At 44.4% G+C, this 24,277-nt stretch overlaps 1 protein-coding gene across 4 annotated transcripts in view; it reads left to right on the top strand.

Annotated features, from left to right (window-relative positions):
- LOC142463399 (multidrug resistance-associated protein 1-like) overlaps nucleotides 1-24,277 on the top strand; it is a 92,811-nt gene that overhangs the window by 6,264 nt on the left and 62,270 nt on the right. The window contains exon 1 of one of the 4 annotated variants that reach the window (XM_075566091.1): nucleotides 8,953-9,393. The exons of the other annotated variants lie outside the window; for them this stretch is intronic. Within the exon in view, the coding sequence (XP_075422206.1) occupies nucleotides 9,385-9,393 (9 nt within the window). The 5' untranslated portion in view covers nucleotides 8,953-9,384. Of the gene's footprint in view, nucleotides 1-8,952; nucleotides 9,394-24,277 lie in introns of those variants that run through there. 4 annotated transcript variants of the gene reach the window in all.

The raw sequence follows: 24,277 nt of genomic DNA, 5'->3' as shown, positions 1-24,277 counted from the left end.
TGTTCAGGTAAAAACAATGTAATTTTTGGAGTGCCGAAGGTCTGGCAGATCTAGTCAGGCTGCAAATGGAAATAGTGTGGGTGGGGTGTTTGGGGATGAGCACAACTACTACCATTCAACCCGTGTCCGTGATGTTCCATGGTACATCACTTGGGCACTAATATAAGAGTTTAGAGCTAGAGAAATCGCTTGGCAACTGGGGTAGTCAACTTCAGACCTCAAGGGCCATCAAGAGGTCAGGTTTTCAGGATATCCCTGCTTCAGCATAGGTGCAGTGTGCACTGGGCCACTGATTGAGCCACCTATGCTGAAGCACTGAATAGCCTGAAAACCTGACCTGGTGGTGGCACTTGAGGGCTGCCGTTGACTACCCCTGCTTTACAATGCTTTGCAGGCTTTCCTAGCAGTGAGAGGGTTAAGAGCTTATTTCTATGAATGAAATAGAATTCCAGAAGGGAGGGTCTCATGGTTTGCTTAAAATCATTGCCTGGCACTGGCCTCTGTAACCAAATGTACATCCCGGCGACTTCTTCACCTTCAAACATATTTTTGCCCAAGGGGGGAAAAAATGATGCAACAAGGCAGCATGGTGACATGAATGTAAATGCATTGTGCGATTGTTCTCTCTCGCTGTAGTTATTGCTTTCCTGGTTGGTTCATTGACCGTGTCCTTGAGGTTACACAAGGTCCCAGCTGTCCACAGTCAGCTGATAAGCTGGTCCCATTAAAGGAGCGATAACCCCCTCCACCTATAATGTTGTTATCTTGCCCCCTGAGCATGTCCTGCTCCTTTTTAGTGTTAGAAATGACGATCTTCTTCTCTAGTTTCCGAAGGTAGCACAGTAACCTGTTAGATGACACTGGGCTCTGGGGAGAGCTCCACTTTATTCTCCTGGGCATCTAATTGTTCAAACGCTTCTATCTCCTAATCAGAGCTTCGGATAAAAAAAAAAGGTAAGTGGAAAGGGCAAGAACAGACGTTAGTCAGTAAAAAAATAAATAACACGCAAAATAATGGCGCTCGGCGTGGACTGCCGCTTTAATGTTTTTCTTATTTTGGTTATTAAAAGCTCATTTCATAGGTCAAACAGGATTTATTTTTCAGTGGTGACAGATATGCTTCCCTTTCCTCTTTCAAAAGCAAACGTACGCATCCAGAAAGTGCTGAGCTAGCTGTGCGGATGGGGCCTGTGCAAGCTGTCCGGCTCTTTGCTATATACCAAAAGAGCAGCTCCGGTTCTGCCTTAACCGGTTTTATTCTCCCGCCCCTGTTTGCATAATGGGGCACCTGCTGAGAGGTATTTCCTCCCCCGAAATGTGGTGCAATCGCAGTGATTCTGTATTAAGACTACAGATGATTTCATCACCAACAGCGTTTGGCGCGTTATCGGTGCGAGGTCCAGGGTTTCTTCTCTACGCTTTGCCACAGAACTTCCTGGCCATTGTGCGGCTCTGCCACCTGCAAGCAGTCCAGTAGCAAGACTATGCATACATAAAGGTGTACTCTTGATCTATTTGCATTAAGGCGCTCTCCTCCATGGGACCCAAGGGACCGCAGTGACATGCCTGCACGTAGCGAATTTAAAAAAAAGACTGGTTTTGGTTTACAAGGTGGAGTCTGCATGGAATCATTGTGTACCAGTATCTTGTTTTGTTCCATGCCAGTGATGAGATCATGCGGTTTAGGAAGGTCCCCATCTGCAAGCTAGAGGACCATTAGGAAAGAGCACAGGATAATGGGGAGGTGAGGGCAACACAACCTCCATAAACCTTGGGTTACATCGTTTCAAAATGCTTAAACTTGTCAGTTTTACTTGTGTTTTTAAAGGTATGAATCACCTAGTGTGAAAGCAGCAGCATTCACTGATCACATTTGTTTTGCATGTTACTTTTTGGCTTCTTCTTATAAGATCTTGTCATGCCATTTCCAGCACTGTTATTTTGAAAACCTGATGCTCTGTTCAGGAGATGGAAGCGTCTGAAATATTAAATGTCTGGGAGTTTAAAATGGAGACGTCCTCCCTACCCAGGGGTAGCCAACTTGAGTCCTCAAGGGCTACCAACAGGTCAAGTTTTCAGGATATCCCTGCTTCAGCACAGGTGGCTCAATCATTGGCTGAGCCACCAATTGAGCCACCTGTGCTGACGCAGGGATATCCTGAAACCCTGACCTGTTGGTAGCCCTTGAGGACTGGAGCTGGCCACCACAGCACTTGCCCAATGCGGTTACCATGATAACCGCACAAAGTAGAGATTTAGAAAGTGGTGGCTTAAAAGAAAACCGGCATACTCGGTAGGAAAGATATTAACATGATATGAGTTAAACAAACATATTCTTCCTGCCTGTTTTTAACCTACATGTCACTAGGACCACATCATACTCTACTTTTTTTTTTTTAAAGCTGCAGATCAAGCAATATCCTACAAGTGTTTTTTTTTTAAATAAATCAGTTCTGTGCAGAAAATACTTGTAGCATTTTTTTTTTAAAACAACTCTAAATTACATTTGTAAGGTATTATAATAAGCATTTTTTGTTTCTAAAGCAACCATTTAATCAGTTTTGTACTATAAGAAAATCTTTGTTTTTTTAAATGCTACAAGTCTGACATTTTTTTAAAATTAAATTTGTATTGAGCATTTTTTTTTTTTTTACATACAAAAGAAAAATTAACAACATTATAACAGATAAAGGGGGGATCGGGGAGGGGGGGAGGGGTAGCATTTGTAAAGATATAGCATTGTATACAACAATTTAATTATCACATATATCACTCTGTTCCAAGTATTCTAATCTATATATGGGGATATACCTGCATGGCGAAACCAAGGAGCCCAAATCTCAGAGAATTGCGAGGTAGAGCCGTTCAGATAGGCTGAGAGTTTTTCCAGATAAACTATATGCCAAATTTAGTTATTTATTTGGTTTAAGGATGGGGGGGCAGGTTGTCAAGTCTGACATTTTTAATGTATTATAATGTAACAGACAATTTTTGTTTCTATAACAACTATTTACAAAGGAACACCCCCTTCCTCTTCTGAAACAGCCTCTGGCACACCCCTTTTTGAGCACTGTCCTCTCTAGCAGTGCACCAATTGTAGCTAGTGACTGCCTGGTCACATGATCTTCCCCACAGAGCTTTGCATCTTTGGTCCTCTTCTGCTGCACTGACAGCCATTTAGTAAACTCACGAGCTGAATCTTCCCCGATCGATCATAGGAGAATGGATCAATCGGCAACTTGGCTAATTAATGTGTGGTTTGTATCGAGGCACATATTAAAGCTGCAGTTCATGCAATATCCTGCATGTGTGTGTTTTTTTTTTTTTTTTTTAATAAATCAGTTCTGTAGTAAGAAAAAATACTTTTAGCATTTTCTGTTTTAAAAACAACAACTTTGAAAGACCAATTTTCTTGTATTCTATTTTAACAAGCATGCTTGTTCCTAGAGCAACGATTTACATTCCCCATATTTAAAGATGTCGCCAAACTTTGCCGATCAATAGACGGAGAACGAATTGACCGGCAGCTATGCAGTTTTTTAGGTAAGTAGAGATTGTCCACATGAAACTATTGAAGTTAAAAAAAAAAAAAAAAACGGGAGCCTGAACTGCAGCTTTAAAGTGAAAAATACTTTATTTAAAAAAAAAAAAGACAAAACGGCAGCTTGGACCGGTGCTTTATGACTGCTTCAGAGCAGCAGATGCACACTGTGCCTGTTTTGTTTTTCAACACTCTGTCTCTAATATTAGCACCACGATGCCCAACGAGCAACTGGAGAGAACCGCACAATGGGTGTATGATGTGTAGGGTTTTCCAAACTCCAAGGAAATAGTGAGTGATCTAATCCATGAAGGACTGCAGCCAGCCGCAGACAAACTGTTGCATGGAAAACTTGTTTTTCTATTTGGTTACTGCATCTGGTAGAGAAGGGGAGGCTGTAATTGACTCCTGATGGCACACAGGGATGTTCAGATGACAATAAAAACACTCTTTGGAAACAATGAGTACAACTCTGCTCGTGGGTACACTGCTGTCTGACTCTCCGGTCCATATACTTCAGGTCGCGTTCTGCCCTCCCATGGGAATTAATGACCTGAAACAAACGCCACCCTTTCGGCATTACGCAGCCCAGGGTTGGGCAACTCCAGTCCTCAAGGGTCACCAACAGGTCAGGTTTTCAGGATATTGTGCCAACTGTGCTGAAGCAGGGATAACCTTAAAACCTGACCTGTTGGTGGCCCTTGAGGACTTGAGTTTCCCACCCCTGGGGTAGCGGCTGGAGTCCCAGTCCGCATGACATTGTGACTCTCAGGGCACCCAAAGAGTTAATGAGCAGGACATGGTTAGTGGGAGAGACACTAACATAAGTTTTTTTTTTTTTTTTTTTTTTTTTTTTTACTTCTCTTAACTTTATTGAAAAGATACAAGATCCTATTTCTGTGTTGCTTTTTTTTTTATCTAGCTTTGTACATAGCATTTTCCAGGCGTTGGTCCCTGTTTGGTGCCTGGGACACTGAAATGCCCGGGACACTGAAATGCCCAGCAATAAGGTCCAAAATCCGTGAGATTTGGGCGTTCTGGACAAAATGGATCAATTCCCGGTGTCGGCTCCTTGTGACCTGGGGCAAGTCACTTTATCTCCCTGTGCCTCAGGCACCAAACTCATAGATTGTAAGCTCATATGGGCAGCGACTGTCTCTGTAGCACTCCTATGTGCTGCGCCCCGCGCGCTACACTGTCGTGACGTGCTTTGTGTCCCATTGGGAGAAAAGCACTATATGAGATTAAAAGTTGTTATATGAAATAGTTATTACATTTTGTGTAGCCCAACTCTGTTCCTACAATAAATGTTTATTTTTTATTATTATTATGGTATTGTACTATTGCAATGTGTTACACCAGGGGTGCGCAAACTTCCTGCGCTCTGGCCCCCCCCCCCCCCCCTGCCTGTTCTCCGTCGCGCCCCCCCCTTACCTCCAATGAAGTGTCAGATGATGCTGTTGGGTCATGTGACGACACACCATGTGACCCACAGCGTCATTTGACACCACGATGCCATGAAGACGCGTGGAATGAAGCCGGTAAGTAAATTTAGAGGCCTCATGCTCTCAGCGCGGGGCCTCTAAACGCCGGCCCCCCCCCCAATAAAGTCGCGTGCCCCCCAGTTTGCGCACCGCTGTATTACACGGCCACCAACAGTATATATCTTCTCTTTTGTTTGCCTTCATAAAAGATTTGAGGGTTGCAAGTGACAATGGTTCAATTACTTCTTAATATCTCTAAATTACAGTTTGTGTGAACGATCACAAACGAAGATTTGTTCACCGTGTTCCGGTGATGGCGCAGGTATGATATTTGAATGCAGTAACTGACATTCAGGTGAGACAAAAACCAATGTCCTTAACACTGGGGGTGACCAACTCCAGTCCTCAAGGGCCACCAACAGGTACTAGGGATATCCCTGCTGCAGTGCAGTGACTCAATCAGAATGATTGAGTCACCTGTGCTGAAGCAGGGATATCCTGAATATCTGTTGTTGGCCACACCTTCCTAAGGCTGCGCTTATAGTGCCGGTGACAGCGACGCGATGTCGCGTCAAAACAAATGCATTGCCGCTGTCGCGTGCGCTTATAGTAGACATGACGGAGCGACGGCTTGGTCGCGATTGCTGGAAGTCATCTGAATTAGATTTTTCCAGCGACCCGTAGCCTGACGTCGCCGGCACTATATATAAGCGTAGCCTTAACTATTACCCCATGCCCTTCCAGGCGGCCCGAAAATAAATAAATAAAAGCCTTCTGCTCAGGGAGAAACCAGTTAACCCTGCTGTCGGCCTGCAGCTTCTTGATAACGAGATGATTCATGATATGCACAAGACGACTACAAAACATCAAATTCTCACGACAAAAAGTGAGGTCAGATCTGGTGTAAACAGCACTTGGGTTAGAATACGCCCACTACACAGGATCTAAACTTATTATTATTATTGTGTTAGTGAGATTTAAATGTATTTTTTAACTGTACCCAAATGATCAGGTGGTAATTGAAATAGTAATGGGAACATCCATTAATTTGAGTTGCTTTTTGTTGCTGTGATCTCATTAAGAAGCAGAAATCCATGCGACATTTGGCATGGCTTCTGCCTTTCCCTCCCTTGTCATTAGGGTGAATTAGTTTGAAGGAAATGTTTGCTTATTTCCTCGGACGATTGAAAACTGATGAAATTAGGCACTCTTGATTGTTCAACAGAGTAAGCTCGGGGCGGCCAACTCCAGTCCTCAAGGGCCAACAACAGGTCAGGTTTTCAGGATATCCCTGCGTCAGCACAGGTCAACGACTGAGCCACCTGTGCTGACGCAGGGATATCCTTAACCTGGAGAAAAAGACAAAAAGAACAGCGCAAAACGCAATAGTGAAGTATGTAGGTACAAATTATATTTGTGAAAAAATGGTGAGTATTAAGCGTACATTTAAGCAGAAGAATAAAAGCATATCTGTGCAAACATCTGCACAATGTTACCACAATGATAATCAGATCCCTGATGAAGAAGCTCTTTTGGTAGCTTCGAAACGCGTTGGATAGAGATTGGCAGGGTCTGGTTCCCCATCCTAGCCTCCCTAACCTATTTTTAGCGATTTTCTGAATGTAAATTTTTTTTTGGGACTTTCTCCATTGAAATCCACATCGCGCGTCATCCGTGACGTCACGGGAGTGCGTGAGCGCCGGAAGAAGATCCCACGTGGGCAGCGCGGTTTGTATAGTGAGAGGAGAGCCCTGAGGCATTACTGTGTCTTAAGGACATCCAAAAACGAACTGCCACGAGCCCAGCAGATGCCACTACCAGTGTGGGAACTCTGAACAGCTCAAGGGCTGCAGCTGCCGCCTGCAGAGGTCCAGGATAAGTGAGAGATACCACTGTGACTTGCTAGAAGACAGCTGCTGCACCAGAGGGCTACATCACTCCATCCAGAGGCTTTCCATTGTGGTAACATTGTGCAGATGTTTGCACAGATATGCTTTTATTCTTCTGCTTAAATGTACGCTTAATACTCACCATTTTTTCACAAATATAATTTGTACCTACATACTTCACTATTGCGTTTTGCGCTGTTCTTTTTGTCTTTTTCTCTTAGTGTTTTGAGTGCTGAGCCACTCTTTCAGTTTAGCAGCATACGCCTCCTATATGGTTTTGTATATAAATTTATATATCATAACACTCTATGCACATATAATATTGCACTTTAACACCATAGTGTGTGAATTTGTCGTAAGGTGAATTTTGGGTTGCGCACTTATCTTTTGTATCAATATCCTTAACCTGACCTGTTGGTGGCCCTTGAGAACTGGAGTTGGCCGCCCCTGGAGCAAGTTGTTTTCTTTATTATTCATAAAGCTGTTGCAAAATGTTAATTTCATATTTGCAGGCCGCACCTGTAATGTTAAAATAACATCTCTTGCGCCTGTATCTGTAATATTTTGTCCTTTGCTTGATACTGTGGGAAATAGGGGCGTCCGTTTTCCGCTAGTTACTGAGATGTCTTTGTTTTAATGTGCTTTTTTTGCACTGTTGAATGTAAGTGCGATAAACCGTACGCTAATGGTGGGCATACGCTCGAAATAAATACAGTACCTTGCATAGCATCATCAACGGCCATAAGCTTTAATGAACCCAAATCAATAATGCTATAGAAAGCTCATAAATGACCTCTTAATGTGCGGGGCAAAACTTTCCAATTCACCAAGTGCTAGCTATAGAAGCATTTTTCTTTCAGAGAGAAGCTTTTTGGAGCAGAAACTCCTGCTGTGAACCTGGGGAGTTGTAGGCTGACCTGTAGTCATTAGCTGGAAAGGTAGTGGATGCATGGTGCCACCTTTCAGCAGGGGACCGTTAGTATAGCAAAGAAATGTAACACTATTGGAATAGATGCCAGGGTGAATGGTGTTTTGTGGCCATGTAAAGCAGTGGGCAGACTGCGCGCGCCAAGCCATCCTTATTGGCAGGAAGCTTCTGTTTCCAGCTGAGTATGTGAAAAATATCTAGTTTTTGAATCAGGTTTTAAAGCGGGTTACGTTTCATTTTGTTGCTGTTATAGGATTGAAACAGGAGCTGACCCCCATTCATTTCAGCTTCGGGGACCCCCCTGCTTTCCGAGATACTTGCCTCTGTAGGGGGCGCCGGTATCGCCGTCATGTAGCCACTCCGGGGCTTGTTGGGGCTAACATAATGGCGGCTTTAAAAGTCCTGCATCTCACTGGCCAATAGGAAGCTGTGATGTCATCCCTTACAGCTTCCTATTGGCCTGCAGGGCGTGGGACACACCCACTACGGAGGTAAGTATCCAAGGAAGCACTGGGTCCCCGGAGCTGAACTGAACACAGTTCTGCTCCGGGGACCCCCTGCTTCAATCCTGTAACCCCCCCAAAAGTATAAGAAACAAACTGCCACCTGGAGTGCTGCTTTACAGAGATTATTCAGCTGAGAATCCTCAGATATATCGCAAATAACAAGGTTATTGATCAGAAGAGATGTAGAGAAAGGAGATCCCGGGGGGCCTTTTGCTGTGTCAGTCCTTCCTAGGAAAGCTGCATGCTTCCACAACGCAGGGAAACTAAATTGAGCTGCAGCTGACACAGGAGGGGTTCTCAACTCCTGTCCCCAAGCCCTCCCAACAGGCCGGGGTTTCTCAATTTTCGATTGAGCCACTTGTGCTGAAGCTGGGATACCCGTAAAACCTGCGTAACACCCGCTCAGAGTTACTAACAATGCTGTTTAATGCTGGTCCCCACCCCATATCACGCAGGGCTATTAAAGGAGGAGGGACTGTTTTTGTTTTTTAGAAACTTAGGTTGCAGGAAGAGAAGAGCCTCGGGGAATGTAGCTAAGTGATGCTTTTATAGTAATAATATAGACACGGCTCCTGTCTTATTATGTTGTTGATGGGGACAGTACCTGTTACGTTGGGATCCCCGAAAGAAGGAAAGGAGTCCAGAATAATAATGAAAAGGAATACGGCACGCCATAGAGGGCCTCAGGAAAGAGGGCTCCCGGGTGCCGGCAGATCAGCTCTAACCGGGGATCAGCGCTAATATTCCTCATGAGTCTGTGCGGAAGTGGCAGTTCCCAATCAGCCATAACTCCTGACGAAGCATCTAGCGAAACGCGTAGAGTTTGCAGTAAGAGAACCCGTTCGGAAAGACTGGCAGAACCAAGGCAGAGATCTCATCCAGTGTGAACTTCCGCCCTCAGCCGTGACGCGATAGCGGAAGTAACGCGACGGCGGTGACGTATGCGGAACACAGTGAGAGGCTCCGAGACGCTGTGAAGCTGCCTGCCACCACACTGAAGACTGATCAACGGTTCTCTCCCCCACCCGATTATATTATGGCAAATGTGAGTTTATTATTCTCTTTTTGATTTTGTGAATATACTGAGTCGGAATAGTATGCACTATTGTGGTTTTTCTACATTTTTTCATACCCGTGTACTGAGGGATATCCTGGCACTTGCGGTTTAAAGGGCTCCAGTCAGAGAGAGAAGGATCTCTGACATGTGACATTGTCTACGACTTTTGTGAGTTTTATCCTATAGATTCATTCCATTCTCAGCAGTGATTACAGTCTGCACTATATATGTCATTTTCTTTTACATATATCACGATATTCTTCTGCGCTCCTCCTCATCTCCAAGCAACACCAAATGGTAATGGGTCAAAAAAAGAAAAGACCCGCCCGATTACTCTGGGGCCCTATAGGAATCCTGATTAATACCGATGGTGGTTCCGAAACAACAAGGGAGTCGGATCCCACACTTGGAGCAACTATGTCAAAGTACTTTCGTTGTAGTGTTGTGGGCACTGATTTGAAGAACTGTATTCATGTGCCTGTTATTAACACCATTGTACTTCTGTATTTTATATGTATGAACGGTCCCTGTCCATGAGGTCACAAATGACTGTTATATTACAAAGGTTCCTGGCGCCCATTGTAATCTCCCTAGAAGCCGGGAAGGGAGGGTTACATCTGACTACTGTGGCATGTGGGAGAGGGAGTCTTGAGGGCTGGAGTTGAGAACCTCTGTGTTGACCCCTTCATGGCCAAGCTGGCCCTGCAATGCATATCTTTGGCCATGTAGAGGCTGTCAAACTCTGAGCTGTACGTCAGTGTTAACCCTTTCTCAGAACCAAGTACCATGTTGCAGATTCCAAACCAAGCCGTAGAATCCTCTGTTTCTTTTCCCACCCTTGTCCTGTACAACGAGTTCCTTGGGCGTGTGTGTGTTTTTTTTATTACCCTCTTTTATTTGAGTGTGTGTTGTGTGACTGGGGAGGAAGTGAGAAACCACTTATCAGATAAATAATAACCTTACCTTTTTGTCTTACAAACATCGTTCAGCCTGTGGGGCGTCTTGCCGGGGACTACAGACTTGCCTGCCCAATATCTCAAGGCGCTCTAGCAAATAAACGCTTCCTTCTCTTTGAAGTTATTACTGAACTAGGCAGTGGGAAGTTCATTCTTCTTACTTATGGGAATTATGAAACATACATGTCTAACAGTGTTTCCCCCACCCAGTGGGAGTTGTGGCCATTGCGGATCGTGTGGTGCATGATACCTGCTGGTAACAGGAGGGCTGAGTCGTCCGCTGGTGGTAGTGAGGACACAGGTCTAGGCTTCTGGGGTTCATACCCTACATATCTCTCTAGCAGTGAAGCGCCTCCATGTGCCGTAGCCTTCAGGAGCAGAAGGTGATCCCCCACGGTAGAACGATTACCTCTCCCCCCAAGTAAGCTCACGCACCAGGCAGGAGGTATAACAGGAACAGTTTATTATCTCTTCTGTACAGCACAGCAACAAGTAGGCTTCTGCCCGATGCAGTAGCTCTCAGCTACCACTGAAGGATGGTCCCTGGACCGTCACTACAGGCCAAGGGCACCCGCAGCCGTCCTAGCTCTTCCCTGCCTCTCTAGCAGAGGTATGGTCCACACTCGCTTTCCCCCGGAGGGAAGAGGACTGGAGAAGGCCCAATAATCAGCCTCGCCACTGTGTGACCTGCCTTCCTTAAGTGGGGAAAAGCACTGCTAAATTTGGGGCAGTACTGTCAGGAGGAGGGCACCAGGTCTGTCCCATGATTGGTCACGCCCAGGCCTGATGCCACCGCCTGCCGCTGTCACTCAAATGCAGCTCCTCGCAGGGTGGAAAACCCCATTTCAACTACTGGCAAGGCATGCTTGTACCAGGGCTTACTGCCAGGAGGGAAGATGGCATGGCTACACTTGTAAAGTATTTGCATTTTCAGTGTAACCATTGTATTACTGCTCTGAATACCTTAGTCAAGAAAAACCCCAAGGTACTGTGCTATTAAATAGCGGCGTGTTTTATTAAAGATCACCTCTATCACGGTTTTGTGAATCATGCCCAAAAAGGTTACACATTTAAGACTGACGCTATATATTTCCTTCTCTCCTGCAAAAATACATCCACATTTGATGCATTGTTTTTGGGGGGAGGAGGGGGGATGAACTGGGGTATTGGGGCAGAGATTCATTTATATTTGGAATTTATGTACTAAAGCAGGGGCGGCCAACTCCAGTCCTCAACACCCGCCCCCAAACAGGTCCGGTTTTCAGGATATCCCTGCTTCAGCAAAGGTGTCTGTCATTAACTGAGGTACTGATTGAGCCACCTGGGCTGAAGCAGGGATATCCTGAAAACCTTACCTGTTGGTGGCCCTTGAGGACTAGAGTTGGACGCCCTGATCTATAGGATAAAATGTAATGTATGGGTCTTTTCTAGTCAGACGCCCATTTCTATAGATCAATGTTTAAGTACTTTTAATTTCCCCAGTCTTGTAGATCACCTCTTTTTTGTATTTAGCAGCTGTAATAATGACCATGCAAAAAGCACATTACACTTGACCTCTCTACGTTCCAAATTATTATCCTGTTGTGATTTTTTTCAAATGTTGTATAGGGGTTTTTCCATTTCCAGACGTTGCCTTCCGCTCCTGTCATAAATGATATTGCCAAAAGATGACACAAACCCCCAGAGTTCAATTTCTAGATAATGTGGATTTCCTGTTATCAATGTGAATTGTAGGATGTTGAAATGAATCAAAAGGTGTCTGCGTTTTATAAATACACCACGCATCTCCCCAAACCCCTGTACTTTGGGTTTTGACGCGGGGTTATCTTTTATTTACTCTTATGTCTTCTCATTAATACTCTAAGTATAGAATATCGGGGTTCTATGGTTTGTCTCCTTTCTTATGCCTGGGACATGGTGCAGGGAGCGGTGCTGGGCAGCGCTCACGCAGGAGATTTTTCTTGTCCCTCCATGAGCGTCAGCGAGCGCGCTTGTGTGCAGGGTGGGAGCCGGGCATGGAGGCGGGGCTAGGGCGCCACGTCACGGCGCCGATGTCACGGACTGCCATTGGCTTCTGGCAGTCACGTGACCGGCCCTGCGCTTGCATGAGCGGCAAAATTTAAACTTGCCTGTCTCCTGCATTTCCGCACGCCTGCGGAAGCGCCGTCTAAAGCCGCGCTGATAGGGATAATGTTTCGCCTCAGCACGGTCTTTTTGACCATGTCCGAGGCCTTAGGCGGTGTCCCCGCTGGTGCTCGGCGCTTGCTGCTTTTTCTACATGTAATGTAGATGTGTGCGCGCGGGCACGCACGCTCTTCCAAGCTTGGCGCTTGGCAGAAAAAAAGTGACTTTCAAGCGCACTCAACATGCCCCCAATGCCCCTTGCTCCCGCTTGCAAAATAGGCAGGACACCCGGCGCTCATGCTTAGAGAGTTGGTGACGTCCCCGCTCAAGCATGAGCTCGATCAGCGCCAGCGGGAACGCAGCCTTATACATGTGGTCTCTTATATACCCACTTTCTGCCAGGTCATCGTAATCTCATAAACGCACGTATGACCACACAGTCAGATATACATTTTAACTCGATTTCTAAGGGTCCAGAAACAAAAGCAACTGGTTTATCAACAACTCAATTATTGTAATCTCAATATCCTGTGATATTTGAGGATCAATTAATATATATATATATTATTTTTTTTGGTGTAAAACTGTATGAAGTAATGAGAATTATATGTTTAATTGGTACCTCCATGTAGTTGTTGCCTTGTTAAATTTGTTTTTTTTTAAAGAAATCGAAGTAATTTTTTAAATTGTTTAACCTTTAATCTGCCCCTGGAATTTAAATTATAGGGAGGGTGTTTGACTTTCATCTCCCCCCCACCCCCCTCCACCCCCCTCATTGTACAACCTCCTTTTCAATAGTCCATGTTATTCGGGTCTCCTTCCTTTCTAATTCTTTGAAGAGTAATTCTGATACCAGCATCGGCCAATGAACAAGGGGGACGATATAGAGACTACCCTTTTAAATCCCTTTTTAGATTAAAAAAATAAATAAAATGTGTTGCTGCTTTTTCTCCCATTTATTGGCGATTTTTAAATGTTACCTAGTTCTGCATTGGGAACATGTGGTGCAAATGATGCAAGAGAAACGTTGCTGTGTTTCGCCTTGAACAAAGTAACAGAGTGGTGTATAGCCGTGTATAATACCTTTGCCCTCTGATAACGGTGTTTGAACAGGCCGGTTTTACAGCTGGAACTCCACTAATTTCCGCTTGTTATCTTAATGACTCCAGCTTCTGGGTAACAGACCTGTACATGTCTTTGCGACATCATGTTGGTATAGTGCAGGGGTGGCCACCTTCAGTCCTCAAGTCTACCCCCACCCCCGCCATAGTTCCTGAGATATTTACCTTTTTTATGAGCAAGTTGCAATTTCCTGCTCATGACTTTTGAGACTTCCTATTGACCTGCGGTAGTGAGACTTGGATAGCAGCCATGTTGATTTAAAAAAAAAAAAAAAAACAGGGTAAAATACTGGTAAATATCTTGGGAACCATAGGTGTTACAAAAAAAAACGTGCAGTTTAACTCCGTCCGAGGCTTCCCTGGTTCTGCTTTAAAAAGAATAAAATGTAAATAAAAGGTGGATTGTTGCGTTAGGGAAGGACCAAGCTAGAATAAAATGGAGTTTAGTTCTGCTTGTATAGACCATTTGATGAAAAAGTCCCAGAAAGTGCAGTTCCTATTAGGACTAAGATGAAGCTGGGGTTCAGGGGCAAAGGAGTGGAGTAGAAGGTGTTTTAAAATAAATATATCTATAGATCTTTCAAGGGAATCACTGTGCCTCGAGGAAAGTTTTCGACTGGTGTATTTTGCCTTCGCTCACTAAGGTTGCGTCCATAGGACTGCAGCCATGCTGAGGCGCGTGGAGGCTGAGGGAAAGTGGGTGCTTTCCCTGGCCCTGGTCCGTGCGCCGTCCTGGGGCGTGTCGGGGGGGGGGCTGTGACGTCACGGAGCTGGTTCGCCCTCATTGGGCGAACTGCTCACGTGACTGGCCCTGCGCTCCTTTGAGCGCTTGAAACTAAAATTTGTATAAGACCTACGCTTCCGCACGCTTGCGGAAGTGGGCGCGAGCCCCTGCTAAAGCCGCTCTCATTGCGGCTGCAGGGGCTCATTGGTAAGTGAGAGCGCGCCTCGGCACGGGTCAGCGCCTAAGCGCTGACCATGCCCGAGGCCTTATAGATGTGGAACTTGTACTTTAAAGGCGATGATACTTCAGAAGCTTCAGACCATGCAAAGCAGTATGGAGAGATGCATGCTCGGTATTTAGCCAAGACACAGGAAAAAGAACGAATGGGTTAGAAACCAAACAGACGTCTGTGACCTCATCACACTGGTGAAGAAATTCAAATGCCAGTGGGCCGGACATATCGCAAGAAGTAATGACCATCGTTGGGCAGAGATGGTACTCTAGTGGATTCCAAGAGTAATTGAAAGACCAAGACGACAACAAAACGTAAGATGGGAGCATGAAATGAGAAAGTGTGCTGGAGCAACGCGGAGAAGAGACGTTGCAACCACAGTACCTGGAAGATTGTTGGAATGGTCTTCTTCCAGCAGTGGGTTGACAAGGGCTGAAGATGAAGATTGTATACCTACATTAGTCTCTGACTTAATTTTCAAAGAAACTAAGAGTTGACACCTTTGCCCTTGGGATGATGTTTGTTAATTTTCTCCACTGTTTGCAAATATTTTTTTCTCGTGTCGGTTTTAATTTGATTTTTTTTATACAACGTATTTAGCCTATCCTGGCTCTACTGGGGTAGGGCTTTGAGGCCTATGTTAACCCTGATCTTGGCAGCTGTTGCTTTTTAACCCTACTGCACTCGCTTTGTTTTGTATATTATAAATTTGGCACAATACACTCCAGTGTGCCTCTAATTTTACTAGTGTTATAAATTGGGGTGGGGGAGAGATGAATGGGTTAAGTCAGGGGCGCGTAAACTTTTTTTTTGCTGCACCCCCCCCGCTAGCTCTCCTGCGTTCTGCGCCCCCCCTCCTTACCTCACGCCGCGTTGCCATGGACATGAGTGATGCCGACAGAGTCGAGGTAAGTTTTAGAGTTGCAGAGGCCTCACGCGATCCCCACCGGCATTTAATTTAAATGCCTCGGGGGAAGAGCGCAGGCCTCTGCAACCGCCCGCGCATCCCCAGACAAATCCAGCGCCCCCTGTTTTGCACACCGCTGGGTTAAGTCCTATTGTTCCCTTGTGTTTTATACAAACTCTCTCTTCTTTCTCTCTCTCTCTCTCTCTCTCTCTCCACATATCCAGTTCTAATGCTCATGCATTGTCAACCGTTGTATTCCAAGCTTTTCCATTGGTTGCCAATATGGTACAGTACCAGCTGCCGTTCTATTAGACAGCCACTTGATGTTTTCTCTGTCTCGTTCATAACTCAAGCCAGTCCAGCAACACAATGAGTAACTGTAAAATGTGTGCATGCTCCTTTTGTAAGCTATACAGGCATACCCCGCTTTAAGGACACTCACTTTAAGTACACTCGCGAGTAAGTACATGTCGCCCAATAGGCAAACGGCAGCTCACGCATGCGCCTGTCAGCACGTCCTGAACAGCAATACCAGCTCCCTACCTGTACCGAAGCTGAGCGCAAGCGGGGAGACTATAGAGCCTGTTACAAATGTGTTATTTATATCAGTTATGCACGTATATGACGATTGCAGTACAGTACATGCATCGATAAGTGGAAAAAAGGTACTGCTTCACTTTAAGTACATTTTCGCTTTACATACATGCTCCGGTCCCATTGCGTATGTTAATGCGGTGTATGCCTGTATAAGGGAATTAATTGGCACACAGTACCTTTTTAATGTACTTGCAGTGTACAGAGCCAAGAACAACAACCGTAATCTGGAAGACTTTGCAAATACCACTTTGTTTTGTCTTGGTGATCTTTATTAAACTCATTTACTCTCTTAGGAGATTACGAGCAGAATTTAAAGCATATTCTTTAGTCGAGCCAATAATTTAGTTCCTAGATGCATCCATAATATAATTCTTCACTGGTGGAATTAATGAAATGCGGTCTTGTTTCCCACGGAATGAACCCGAGGCAACGCTGTGACGTCAGATGTTGTTGTTCAGATGTTTTCCATGTTGTCAATCGGTCTAACGTTGAGACGGCAATCTCCTCTAGAATACTATACTGTATCTTGCCCCCTGGGCATGTCATAAAATAAATAATAATAAAAAGGGTGGGGTGCCGAGCACGCACGTTCTAAGAAACTTCTTTGCATTTTGTTACTGAAATTGTATTTTGATATAATTTTGAGTGAATTAATGACTTTTTATAGTGACAAAATGCAAAGAAGTTTCACTTAGTTCACGTGTGCTTGGCACCCCCACCCCCCTTTTTTTTTGTTGTTGGATGGGTCACCAATGGGTTAATATTCAGCCTGACATGACTTAATTCTGATTTTTTTTGTGTGTGTGTGTATGCATACACGCATACACACGCACACGCATACACACACACACACACGCATACACACGCATACACACACGCATACACGCACACGCACGCACGCATACACGCACGCACGCATACACGCACACGCACGCACGCACGCATACACGCACACGCACGCATACACGCACACGCACGCATACACACACACGCATACACACACACACACACGCATACGCATACACACGCACGCATACGCACGCATACACACACACACGCATACACACGCACGCATACGCATGCATACACACACACACGCATACACACACACACACGCATACACACACACACGCATACACACACACGCATACACACACACACGCATACACACACGCGCATACACACACGCGCATACACACACGCGCACGCATGCACACGCATGCACACGCATGCACACGCACGCATACACACACACACACACACGCATACACACACGCATACACACACACACATACGCATACACACGCACGCATACACACGCATACACACGCACGCATACACACACATACACACACGCATACACACACACGCATACACATACACACACACACGCATACACACACACACGCATACACACACGCGCATACACACACGCGCACGCATGCACACGCACGCATACACACACACACACACGCATACACACACGCATACACACACACACATACGCATACACACGCACGCATACACACGCATACACACGCACGCATACACACACACACGCATACACACACACGCATACACACACATACACACACGCATACACACACACGCATACACACACACACGCATACACACACACACGCATACACACACACGCATACACACACATGCATACACACACACACGCATACACACACACGCATACACACACACGCATACACACACACACACGCACACACACGCATACACGCACACACACGCATACACGCACACGCATACACACCCAAGAAAAAAGTGCGCAAGAAATATACAATATGCAATGTGTTGTGATCAATAAGGTATATTGAGAGAATAAAAATGCAATATGGTGGTTCAAGGGATTGAACATAGCCAAATAAGAAGGAAAGGATATTCGAAGGAGATGGGCAGCTCTTCAGGGGATTAATCTAATCCAATAGAACTACAAAAAAACAAAAATAGAAGAGCGCACACTCCTAGATAAGTATAAAATAATATAGGCAATTTATTAAAGTGTGTGTGTGTGTGTGTGTACCTAAAACTGTGGTTGCTGGGACTAGTCAGAAGGGAAGGCCCCAGTGATTACATCCACACCCGAACTACAACTCCCAGCAGGCAGCTAACAAACCGCAGTGACGTCGCTTCCGTTATTACTTCCGTTCTCATTTTTGAGGTTTTTTTTTCCCCATCAGATTTTTGAAGGTGCTTCTGCCACCAAAGAATTTTCACTTCTTCAAATAGGTAGTGTTTTAAAATCACGATTGGTGAAATCTGTATCTGATGGTTACCACGGTGGCCTTCAGACTGCGCCGGAAGAGCGCCCTTTTAACCTTTCGGACACTTAATATTTCAAACGCTCGCATCTCTTAGAACAAAGCATTAGATTAAAGAAATAAAATAAAGCCGGGGTCGGAAATGCTCCTCTGGCACTCGCGGTTACGTGACCGTTGCTGATGACATCTTGGCGGCGTCCTCTTCCTGTAAGAGAGCGCTCTTCTGCGGAAAAGGAGTATTTATATCCGACGTAGCTGCTGCATCACGGCCCCCGGAATGCGTGAACCCATGACCATAGCAGCCACGTCTGTGGCCACTCAAAGGGTTAAAATAAGTACAAATTTTAATTAGAATGCGCACATAATCATCGGTCGGCGCTGGGTTTTAAAGCTGCAGTTCAGTCTTTCTTTTTTTTTTTTACTTCAATAGTTTCATGTGGGCAATCTCTAATTACCTAAAGAACTGCATAGCTGCCGGTCAATTCGTTCTCCGTCTATTGATTGGCAAAGTTTGGCGACATCTTTAAATATGGGGAATGTAAATCGTTGCTATAGGAACAAGTGTGCTTGTTTAAATAGAATACAAGAAAATTGGTCTTTCAAAGTTGTTTTTTTTTTAAAACAGAAAATGCTAAAAGTATTTTTTCTTACTACAGAACTGATTTATTAAAAAAAACACACATGCAGGATATTGCCTGAACTGCAGCTTTAATTGAGCTGCTTTTGGTTTTTGAAGCTGGATTTGTTTGGTTGATGTAGTGTGTGTTTGAAAGACACATGGACAGAAGAGGGCTGTTTATAAACCAGGGGCGGCCAGTTCCAGTACTCAAAACCTGACCTGTTTGGTGTCCCTTAAGGATATCCCTGCTTCAGCACAGGTGGCTCAATGACTGAGCCACCTGTGCTGAAGCAGGGATATCCTTAACCTGAACTGTTGGTGGCCTTTTGAGGACTGAAGTTGGCCATCCCTGGTATAAACATATAAAATATTAGCTTGACAAAGGGTTTTATGTGTGAAAAAATTGTGGTTTTTAAGAGTACTTAAAAAGTCGTGGGAGGGGAGGGGGTAGGTGGCATGGGGATTACTGCTGCCCTTTTCTTTAATGTGCCTAGCGCTGTGCTATATTTTGGCATCTAATTAAAATACTAGACCTTAATAAACATATTTATTGTCCATTATAGATGTGTATGCGGTTTCCAAACCAAAATTTTTGTGTTATAGTGATTTTAAAGCGGTAATCCAAGTGTGTGTGTGTGTGTGTGTGTGTGTGTGTGTGTGTGTGTGTGTGTGTGCCTGGTAGTAAGTATCTCAGGATGCAGGGGGTCCGCGGAGCTGAAATGAACAGGGTTCAGCTCCAGAGCCCCGCTGATTCAATCCTGGGTAAGATAAATAAATAAATAATGCATGTTAGAAACAAATTCAGAGGTGCTTGGATTGCGTTGACTGGCCTAAAACATTCACTCGGCTGCCAAAAGGTTGATTATCATCCTTTCAGCTGTACAACATTAAATAATACATGTAATGGAAGGTCTTTTGCATTATAACGCCCGTACCTGCCAACCCTCACCCCTTTCCTGCCAGTCCCACATAGATTATTTTTATCTGGTGCAATCTCCTGACGTCAGTGGTGTCTCATTGATAAATCTGTAATCTTAATCTCCATTAAATCAAAATCCCACTTGTGAGCACCTTCCCACATCTGACAGGTCTGCCCATCGCCTTTCTCTCTTGGCATACAGTGCTCCCACTGCAGCCAGGGATTCTGGGTAATGACTTGCAAAAGAGCAATGTGTGACCTTTTGCTTCATGTCCATTTTAAGATGGAACCCTGTAAAATTTATACCTGCCGTATTACACAGCGTTTCAGCACAGCTTGAGGTGAAGCATTGCATCGCCAATAAAAACTCGCAAAAATTCAGACTTCAGCTCACATCTCCATCTAACCTACAACCTTGTTAACCTTTTTATTTTGTGATCCGGTGGCAGCCCTTACAGCAGTGGAAGAGCTAATGGCGTATACTTGCCAAACAATGTGATATTTTTTTTTTAACATTGGTTGTATCGTACGACCGCCGGCAGAGTTACAACTCCGGTGATCAGATCTGGGCCACGTGCAGGAATGTAATTGGTGCTGATGGTAGCAGTGTGAAAGGCCTGGGCTTAGTCTGGTTCATGCTGGGTGCTGTGCGTTTAAGCCTCTTTTCTCCCTGGCTGTATGAACGGTGTTAAAAGGATCATGCTGTCAAGCCATGGCCAGGTCACATGTCCTAATTACTTATAAAGAAAATAAATGGGTGGATATTCGTGTAAAAGTGCTAGTTATACTAATGTGGTGTTTGTAGTGTGCACATATATAATTAATAATAGTACAATTTGTGATCAACATAAATTAAGTCCCATGCAATGTAATAACTGTATGTATTTACAATTGTTTGAAAACACAATAAAAACTTAAAAAGCAAAAAAATAAAAATAAAATTGGAAATCCTACTTACGACAAGTAGCTAGGACATGCGCCTCGTATGGGGAAATCTCAATCCGTCGTGTACCCCCCGGCTGGAGGCGCTGGATTGGCTGCTCGGCTCTACCTCTTCGGTCATGTCACCGGCCGGCTTCTACAAGTGCCGTCGCTGCTCCCAGCTCTCGGCGGTTCTCCGCTACAGGGTCCTCGAGTATTCCAAATTAACCCTACGCGTTTCAAGACAAACACTGTCTCTTCCTTATCAGAGAGAATGCACTATTGTGGCACTCTCTCTCTTGCAACACTTAAGTGACGGTACCTGCCACAGAAGCTGCCACAAATCTTTGAAGATGATGTGGCGGCAAAGCTGATTCTGGCGGACACTCGACTGGACGGGTTTGATTTCACAGGCCATTTCTTCTGTGGTTTAATAATCCAAGCGTTTTTTCCAAAAGGAAAATAAATGTTGATTTTTAGCACAAAATAAACTCTGTTCTGTGCGAGTGTGCCTGACAAACTAACATGTGCTGCCAGACAGGACTGTTCATTAAAATTCGGTGTATATAGGAATTTGCTTTAGTATCCTGTTAAGTGGTGTGTTTTTTATTTTTTATTATTATTATATAACTTTGGGGTTAATTCTATATAATCTGACGCGGTTGTGTTTGGCCAGATGGCCACTTCAGGTTGTATAGAATAATTAGCGAGCTGCTCACTAAACATCAGCAATCTGTAATGGCCATTTAGTATTTTCTAACTGCTATCGCTGTTTAATGGATAACCCCTACAATGATTTAAGAACAAGGTAATGGCTTTCCTTTAGCATCTAAAACAGCACTGCCATGTACTCTCACTGACTGTATAGTATGTATGTACTGTATGTATGTATGTCATTCGGCAGTAAAAATTATTTTTGTTAAAGATAGAGGCCCTCTTGGACTGAATTTTGTTAACAAAAATATGTATCTTCAACTCATAATGCAATTTTTTTTTAATATACTTGGGACATTTAAAAAAAAAAAAAAATCCATTCTGTACACTGAGAAAATACATAGCATTTTTTTTAAAACAACTCTGACATTTTTAATGTATTATAAAAATAATAATCGCATGTTCTTATATAGCGCTGCTAGTTTTTAGATAGCGCTTTACAGAGACATTTTTTTTTTGTTTAGGCACAGGTCCCTAAACATATTTATTATATATCATTTTTTTTTTTTTTTTAATTGAAGTGCTGCTTGGATTTCCTCTTTAATATATTTAGTAGGTTTCAAACACTGTTTTTATTTTTCAGATGTGGTGCTCAGTTAAGGAGATGTTTGAAACACTAATTGTCTGGGAGGTTAAAATGGAGCTCTGCCCATAGCTGTCTCAAGGATGCTACAGATGCAGCCACGAGTATTAGAACTCTTGCCTTGGAAATTCTGGGGCAGTCTCACAGTAAATGCCTCAACATTTCTGTGAGATTCTTAATGGCCCATCGGATTAACACAGCAGGGGTCCCTGCAGTCCCATTCAGTTTGAATGGGAAAAGCACAGTAAATAATATATTAATCCTCGCTAAAATCTCTGTTTATACTTGGGGATTCCCGCCATTTATTTTTTTTAACCGAAAAAAAAAAAAAACCCCACAGACTGTTTTTTTCCAACGGAAATTCAGCATAATTTCTTATTGATTCAAACCTTTTTGTAGCAACCCAATAGGATACAAAGGCAGTATGGAGACTAACAAAAGAGGCCAGGTAAACATCGAATTAGTGTCAGTGGTTTTTCCGTTGGTAATATTGATGAACAAATTTCGTTTTATTAAAAAAAAAATAAAACGCTGAAAACCAGAATCCCCGTTTTATAATTTACTGAGCAACCGAAGCCTCCATAGCTTCAAAGTTACTGTGATCGGGCGGAGTTATTAAAGCCTTCTTGTCTCCGTACAAAGACTAAATTTCAGAGCATCCCACCCGATATTTTTTAAATCAATATTTAGTGAGAGCAGAAATGTCCGCCCTGTGCAACATGTGCAGAATAGGCGGCCTTTATGGGGTAGAATAGCTGAGCGCTTTCACTCGTCTAACTCCCGTCTCGGCTTCTGCACCCTGACGGAAGCAAGAGACGGAGTATTTTGTTACCTAAATCTGTTGTACCTCAAAGAATGCAAACTCGCTCTGCCTTTATGAGCAGCGGAGACTTGATGATTCACTAGAAATCGGAGTTGTAATCTTCTGTGTACGGGAGACATTCCCACCGGCATACTGCGGGGTATTAATAGTATCAGCAGCAGAACTGTCTCGCTGGAGTATCAGAGCGTTTTTTTACTTGTGCAGATGTCTGTGTCACGCTCGGCAGCTGTGTGCTGCATAGAAACTCTGAACCTGAGGGAAGAATAAAGTAACACATCAGCCCCTATTGTCCTTTCTATTTGGCACAGGTTGAATAGGGAAACCGTGCCGTGGTCAAGAAAGGATCATCTTTCACTGAAACATAATACTATAAAGCAGGGTTGGGCAACTGAAGTTCTCAAGAGCCACCAACAGGTCCGGTTTTAAGGAAATCCCAGCTTCAGCACACTCCAACTGAACCACTGATTGGGCCACCTGTGCTGAAACTGGGATATCCTTAAAACCTGACCTGTTGGTGGGGCTTGAGGACTGGGGGGGTCATCACTCCTGGACCAGCGGGTCTCCGGACATAGGACCAGTGTAGTGGCTTTAAATTAAGCAAACAATGGATTTTAAAGGCACAGTACAAAAGATGTTCCAGGATTGGCATGTATCTGTGCCTACGGGAATACCATGATTTGCTCTCCGGAGGGAGGATAGGAATAGATGTAGCCTTTCAATGTGCTGCAGGTAGCACCCCCACCAAGGGATTAAAAGACTGGAATCCGGCCAGGCCAATAAAGGCATCATGCGATATTGTGCACAGTGACTGCTACCAGAATCTGACCTATCGGAGCAGCTCGGGAACCGTTGGTTCAGATGAGGACATGCTGATTTGATGGCATGCCCAACTAAATCATCACGAGGCCGCCACTCGCCAACGGTAATGCCCTTTATAGCAGATCTGTGGAAATTCTGTTCCATTGCGTTTGCTTTGCATGCCTGAAACTGCTTCCTCATTTCTGTAACTGGGTTCCCTCCGCTATGTTATCGCTCTGCACCATGCAAATATTTAGCGTGGCACTCCATGCTATATAAATGGCGTCTCGTGCATGAATCGCCAGGGCAGGGGTAGCCAACTCCAGTCCTCAAGGGCTACCAACAGGTCAGGTTTTCAGGATATCCCAGCTTGAGCACAGGTGGCTCAGTCTTTGAAGGAGGGAGTTAAAAATTGAGCTCTCCCCAGAGCCTCATTGCAGTTTAACGGGTACCGTGATAATCTCCAGAAGCTGTGTTTTTTGGTGTTTAACCGCGGGACATGGTGTTGGGTCAAGATACCAACATTATACATGTTAAACTATT

Source organism: Ascaphus truei, chromosome 11 (genome assembly GCF_040206685.1).
Source record: "Ascaphus truei isolate aAscTru1 chromosome 11, aAscTru1.hap1, whole genome shotgun sequence".
Lineage (NCBI taxonomy): Eukaryota > Metazoa > Chordata > Amphibia > Anura > Ascaphidae > Ascaphus > Ascaphus truei.
Note: the sequence above shows the minus strand (reverse complement) of the source record. Positions and strands in the feature narration are given on the sequence as shown.